A 7,335-nucleotide genomic window follows, 5' to 3' on the forward strand; every position below is an offset into this window, starting at 1 on the left:
CTCAAGTAATCCTCCTGCCTCAGTCTCCCAAAGTACTGGGATTACAGGAGTGAGCCACCATGCCCCCCTTGTTTTGTTTCTTTGAGACAGGGTCTCATACTGTCACTCAGGCTGGAGTGCAGTGGCATGATCACAGTTCACTGCAGCCTCAAACTCTCAGGCTCAAGAGATCCTCTCACCTCAGCTTCCCGAGTAGTGGGACTACAGGTGCATGCCACCACGCCTGGCTAAACTTTTTATTTTTTGTAGAGATGGGGTTTCACCATGTTGCCCAGGCTGGTCTCAAACTTCTGGGCTCAGGTGATCTTCCTGCCTTGGCCTCCCAAAATGCTAGGATTATAGGCATGGGCCATTGTGCCCGGCCAATCATAAAGGTTTTGATAAAGGCAAACAGAGACTAAGGTATCTTTGGGAGGAGGAGGGGGCAACCAAGAGAAAGGGAGAGACGGAGAAAGACAAAGCAGTGTAAGGTTTGACAGAAACTACTTCATAGTTTTGCAGTGCATCAGTTATATTTACACACCAGTTCTACACACCAGACAAATTACTCTCTTTAAGCACTGTAATTATGCTTGCCCTACCCCAAAACTAGACTGAGCACTTGTTTGAATAATACTATAGGGTCAGTGGAGGGTGAATGGAAAAAGAAAACTAAATTATAAACAATCAAAACAAAACAGGGAAATTCTACTGGCCAGGTGTGGTGGCTCACATGTGTAATTCCAGCACTTTGGGAGTCCAAGGCAGGAGGATTGCTTAAGCCCAGGAATTCGAAAGTAGCCTGGCAACATAGCGAGACCCTGTCTCTATTAAAACAAAAAAGTTAAAAAATTAAAACAGGGAAAATCTTGTGTCATATTTTAGATCAGAATCAGAAGGTCAGAAATACTCAGTTTATGCCATCAGATCTGTGTTCATATCTGGTGGCTCCTTGAGATAAAATCCACTTTACTTGAAGCTTAAGTGGAAAGTGACAGTATTTGTTAATGGGCTGAACTGTGTTCTCCAAAAACGTGTTGAAGTCCTATCCCTAGTACCTATGAATGTGACCTTATTTGGACATAGAATTGCTGCTGATGACAAACTTAAACTGAGATCATTAGGGTGGGCCCTAATCCACAGAGGAAATTTGGATACAGAGACAGATACAGGGAGAATGCCTCATGAAGATAAAGACAGAGATGAGAGGGATGCATCTACAAGCCACGGAATGCAAAAGATTGCCAGAAAGCCACCAGAAGCTAGGAGGGAGGCACGCAACATACACTTTCCCTCATAGCCCTCAGGAGAAAGCAACCCTGCCAACATTTTGACTGATCTTGGACTTCTACCTTCCACAACTGTGAGACAATAAATGGCTGATGTTTAAGCCAGCCAGTTTACGGTATTTTATTACAAGGCCCCAGTAGACTAATACAGTATTTGACAACACAAATGTACATAACTTCCTACTCTGAAGACTGATATTCATCATATGCAAATAATAGATATAAAACTCCTAGGAAAATATTTTCATGAAATATTATTACCATCTATAGTTAACAGTAACATTTAGACAGTAACTTAAAATATGACAATATTGGAAACAGAGCACTCACATATTTTGAAGTTAAACTTGCAGCACTTATATTAAAGAAGGTTGCATTCGATTCTGCAGCTACTGCTTTAGCCTTTAAAAATCACAAGAGCAAATATGAAATTAGTTCAATATATTACATTTAAAAGATAACCATATTTACTGATTTAAGTACTAGAAAAGATTCTCTAAAACTGTAAGCTATGAGGCCGGGTGTGGTGGCTCATACCCGTAATCCCAGCACTTTGGGAGGCCGAGGCAGGCGCATCACTTGAGGCCAGGAGTTTGAGACTAACCTGGCCAACATGGTGAAAGCCCATCTCTAATAAAAATACAAATATTAGTCAGGTGTGGTGGCACATGCCTGTAATCCCAGCTACTCGGGAGGCTGACATAGCAGAATTGCTTGAACCCAGGAGGAAGAGATGGTAGTGAGCCGAGATCACATCACTGCACTCCAGCTTGGGTGATACAGCAAGACTCTTGTCTAAAAAAAAATTAATAAAAAATAAAAATAAAACTGTAAGGTATAATACAATCCCCAATACATAGCAATCAATGTGTTCCTTTCTCAGTAATATGGACAGGTTACAGGAAGAGCTGTGCTTCTTTCTGTTCTCCTCCTGAGAGAGAATGAGTAGAGAGATTTAAAAAAAAAAAAAGAGACACTGTTATTCTCTTCTCTTCTTAGATATACAAAGATGACTGCTTTGAGAAAGACAAACATCTAAGGAAAAGTTACTCTTTCCCTGTTTGTTTTTTCCATCCAGGAGGGCTATGCAGAGGAAAGAGGTATCCAGAGCCTGACAAAAACTTCTGGCAAAAGAATACTTTAAAAAAAAAAAAAAAAAGCTATAACATACTGATTATTTAAATAAAGTTGTTATGATAGTAGAAGCAAGTATCAGGGGTTAGAAAGATACTCAATAGGCCAGGGACGGTGGCTCAAGCCTGTAATAAAAGCTATAACATACTGATTATTTAAATAAAGTTGTTATGATAGTAGAAGCAAGTATCAGGGGTTAGAAAGATACTCAATAGGCCAGGGACGGTGGCTCAAGCCTGTAATCCCAGCACTTTGGGAGGCCAAGACGGGCGGATCACGAGGTCAGGAGATTGAGACCATCCTGGCTAACATGGTGACACCCCGTCTCTACTAAAAAAAATACAAAAAACTAGCCGGGCGTGGTGGCAGGCGCCTGTAGTCCCAGCTAGGGAGGCTAAGGTAGGAGAATGGCGTGAACCCAGGAGGTGGAGCTTGCAGTGAGCTGAGATCCAGCCACTGCACTCCAGCCTGGGCGACAGAGCAAGACTCCGTCTCGGCCGGGCGCGGTGGCTCAAGCCTGTAATCCCAGCACTTTGGGAGGCCAAGACGGGCGGATCACCAGGTCAGGAGTTCGAGACCATCCTGGCTAACACGGTGAAACCCCGTCTCTACTAAAAAATACAAAAAACTAGCCGGGCGAGGTGGTGGGCGCCTGTAGTCCCAGCTACTCGGGAGGCTGAGGCAGGAGAATGGCGTAAAAACCCGGGAGGCGGAGCTTGCAATGAGCTGAGATCCGGCCACTGCACTCCAGCCTGGGCGACACAGCGAGACTCCGTCTCAAAAAAAAAAAAAAAAAAAAAAAAAAAGAAAGATACTCAATATAGTAAGGTAAGCTCTTCCAAAGTAAAAATTTTATTTAATTTACAAAAAACAATGACAATCACACTGTCAAATTTAACCAACCAAAAACACACTACTGAAGATAACATACATGGTTCTCCATCTACTTCTACATTGAAAAGTAGCTGAAAAACTTAAATGTGTATCAGCCATAGGCAATGGCTCACCCCTGTAATCCCATCACTTTGGGAGGCCCAGGTGGGAGGATTGCTTGAGGCCAGGAGTTCGAGACCAGCCTGGCCAACATGGCGAAATCCTGTCTCTGCCAAAAATACAAAACTTAGACAGGTGTAGTGGCGTGTGCCTGTAATCCCAGCTACTTGGGAGGCTGAGGCAGGAAAATCACTTGAACCCAGGAGGCGGAGGTTGCAGTGAGCTGAGATCACTCAAAAAAAACAAAACAAATAAACAAAAAAACCCCAAAAGTATATAATAGCAAAAAGCAAGTCATAAATAATAGGATCAGGGACAAGATAAAGTTTCTTTTTTTCATATTATCCCAAATATCTCAACAGAAAACTCGAATTTGAAGAGAACTCTTACCAGCATTGTCTTCCCATTCCCAGGTGGACCAAAGAGTAACAGTCCTCTGGCAGGAGCTCTAAGCCCTGTGAACAGCTTAAAAAGACATACTTCAGTTTACAACTGTGGTTCTAGAGACACTTTAAGTACTCTTTGTCATCTAAAAAGCATCCTTTTTTCAGTAGCATCCTCCCAAACAGAGCTGCCCACAGCTTTAAAGGAAACACATAATCATAAATGTAATAATTAAAAACAGCTTGGTGTGGTGGCTCACACCTGTAATTCCAGCACTTTAGGGGGCCAAGATGGGAGGATTACATGAGCCCAAGAGTTCAAGACCAACCTGGGCGACATAGGCAAACTCTGCTTCTACAAAAAAAAAATTAGCTGGGTGTGCTGGATCGATCGCCTGTCCTCCCAGCTATTCAGGAGGCTGAGGTGGGAGGATCACTTGAGCTTGGGAGGCCAAGGGTGCAGTGAGGTTTGATCATGTCACTGTACTCCAGCCTGGCTGACAAAGTGAGACCCTGTCTCAAAAAATAAAACAAAATGAAATAAAACCAGTGGTAAAAATGAAAGCAGACTTTCATACTCCTCAGTGGTAAAAATGAAAACAGACTGCTTAAACAAGAGAAATTGAACACAGGCATGTTTCTCTACTTAGAAATCCCCCCAAATAATACTAAATGAATAAAAAAGATATGAATCTTCCAAACAAAAACAGAAAAGGAGATTAACACAATGAATTCCCACAAAACGGAGAACTGATAAAGTGTGGTAAATCATTTAGCAGAGCTTAAAACCTAAATGCCTACTTGTGAAGGGATACCTAGATACAAGAAGCACGCTGACGTGAACAAAAATCCTGGGAAGGTTCAGGAACTGGATGTATCAGGCACCACAGCAAGCAGTAGTAAGGCAGGCAGTCAAAAATAGGAAATGGCTCACGCCTGTAATCCCAGCACTTTGGGAGGCCAAGATGGGCGGATCACGAGGTCAGGAGATCAAGACCATCCTGGCTAACAAGGTGAGTGAAACCCCGTCTCTACTAAAAATACAAACAAATAAGCCGGGTGCGGTGGTGGGCACCTGTGGTTAAAGCTACTCGGGAGGCTGAGGCAGGAGAATGGCGTGAACCCGTGAGGCGGAGGTTTAAGTGAGCCAAGATTGCGCCACTGCACTCCAGCCTGGGTGACAGAGCGAGACTCTGTCTCAAAAAAAAGAAAAAAAAGGAAGAAAACACAAACAGGAACTGACTGAAAGTTGGTATGAAGAACTCCCCGCTAAAGGCAGTCAAGCAGGTACCAACCCCCACCAAAGCAGGAGGCAGGAGTTTCATTCCCTAAAGAAGTAAGTCAGAGTCTCCAGACTCAGGGACAATAGGCATGGCAGGAGTCAAGGGTGGAGTCCCAGACTGAAAACATCTCACCTACACTTACTAATAATAGCGAAGGTATATGTACTTTTAGGTTGAATCATATGAAATGGCTAATATCCAACTTCAAAAAAAAAACTTCTGCTAGGCGCGGTGGCTCACGCCTGTAATCCCAGCACTTTGGGAGGCTGAGGCGGGTGGATCCCCTGAGATCAGGAGTTCAAGACCAGTCTGACCAACATGGAGAAATGCTGTCTCTACTAAAAACGCAAAATTAGCTGGGCGTGGTGGCACAGGCCTGTAATCCCAGCTACTCGAGAGGCTGAGGCTTGAGAATTGCTTGAACCCATGAGGCGGAGGTTTCAGTGAGCCGAGATCGTGCCATTGCACTCCAGCCTGGGCAACAAGAGTGAAACTCCATCTCAAAAAATTTTAAAAAATAAAATAAAATAAACTTTTTTTTAGTGATTTTAGGTTTATAGAAAATTGAGCAGAAAGTACAGAGTTCCCATATAACCTCTCATTCCTTTCCAATTTCCCCTACTCTGAATATCTTGTATTAGTGTAGTATATTTGTTAGAACTAATGAAAAAATATTCATGTATTATTATTAAATGAAGTCCACAGTTTACATTAGGGGTCAGTCTTATGTTTTACATTCTATGGGTTTTGACAAAGGTATAATGACATGTATCCACCATTGGATTATCATAAAGAACAGTTTCACTGCCTTAAAAATCCACTGTGCTCCACCTATTCATCTCTCCCTGCCTTCCCTGGCAACCAATGATCTACTTATTGTTTCCATAGTTTTTCCTTTTCCAAAACATTATATAGTCAGAGTCCTATAATTTAGCCTCTTCAGATTGGCTTCTTTCATTTAGCAATATGCATTTATGGTTCCTCCATATATTTCTGTGGCTTGATATATCATTTCTTTTTATTGCTGAATACTACTCCATTACATGATGTTCCACAGTCTGTTTATCCATTCACCTTCTTATGGATGCCTTGGCTGCTTCCAAGTTTTGGCAACTATGAATAATGCTGCTAGAAATATTCATGTGCAGGTTTTTGATTGGATGTACATTTTAAACTTATTTGAGTAAATACTAAGGTGTAAGACTGCTGAACCATATGGTAAGAGTTTTGTAAGAAACCATCAAACTGTCTTTGGTTTTGTAAAAAACTGTCCAACTATCTTCCAATAGGTTCTACCATTTTAGATTTCCATCAGCAATGAATTAAAATTTCTGCTGCTCCACATCCGTGCCAGAATTTGGTGTTGTCAGTGTTTTAGATTTTAGCCATTCTAATAGGGGTGGCAGGGTGTCTTGTTGTTGTTTTAATGTGCAATTTCCCTAATGACATGATGTTGAGCAGATACTCATATGCTTGTCGTCATCTAGCTTCCTTTGTGGGTGTCTGTTCAGATATTTTGCTCATTTATCAACTGGGTTGTATATTTTCTTATTGTTGAGTTTTAAAAGTTCTTTGTATATTTTGGATACTGGTCCTTCATCAGGTAATGAATTTTATAAAGTCTCCCAGTCTGCTGTGTGTCTTTTCATTCTCCTAACAGCGTCTTACACAGAGCAGAAGTTTTAAATTTAAACAAAGTTCAACATACTGATTTTTTTTTTCAAGGATCATGTTTTAGTATTGTACCTACGAAGTCACTGTCAAACCAAAAATTTTTCTCAGATGTTATCCTAGATTTTTCTCCTATGTTATCCTCTAGAAGTTTCAGTTCGCAAGTTACATTTAAGTCTATGATCCATTTAAGTTTATTTTTGTGAAAGTTGTCAGGTCTGTCTAGATTAACGTTTTTGCATGTGGATGTCCAGTTGTCCTATACCATTTGTTGAAAAGGCTATCTTTTCTCCACTGAATTGTCTTTGTCCCTTTGCCAAAGATCAGTTGACTTTATCTGTGTGGGTTGATTTCTAGGCTCTCTGTCCAGTTCTACTGATCTATTTGTCTATTCTTTTGCCAATGACATGCTGTCTTGATTAATGTAGCTTTACAGTAAGTCTTGAAATTGGGTAGTTTCAGTCCTCTGACTTTTTTCTTCTTCAATACTGTGTTGGCTGTTCTAGGTCTTTTGCCTTTTCATATAAACTTTAGTTTGTCAGTATCCACAAAATAACTGGCTGGATTTTGATTGGGACTGCACTGAATCAATATATGAACTTG

The 7,335-nt window shown here is 41.3% G+C and overlaps 1 protein-coding gene across 1 annotated transcript in view; it reads right to left on the bottom strand.

The window, feature by feature from the left end:
- Positions 1–7,335, bottom strand: part of SPAST (spastin) — a 122,415-nt gene that overhangs the window by 25,875 nt on the left and 89,205 nt on the right. Inside the window, exons 10-11 of the mRNA XM_011984255.1 lie at positions 3,786–3,860; positions 1,599–1,670 (exon numbers count right to left, since the gene is read on the bottom strand). Coding sequence (XP_011839645.1) covers positions 1,599–1,670; positions 3,786–3,860 — 147 coding nt within the window. The remainder of the gene's footprint in view (positions 1–1,598; positions 1,671–3,785; positions 3,861–7,335) is intronic.

The sequence above is a fragment of the Mandrillus leucophaeus genome, unplaced genomic scaffold (assembly GCF_000951045.1).
Source record: "Mandrillus leucophaeus isolate KB7577 unplaced genomic scaffold, Mleu.le_1.0 Scaffold264, whole genome shotgun sequence".
NCBI lineage: Eukaryota > Metazoa > Chordata > Mammalia > Primates > Cercopithecidae > Mandrillus > Mandrillus leucophaeus.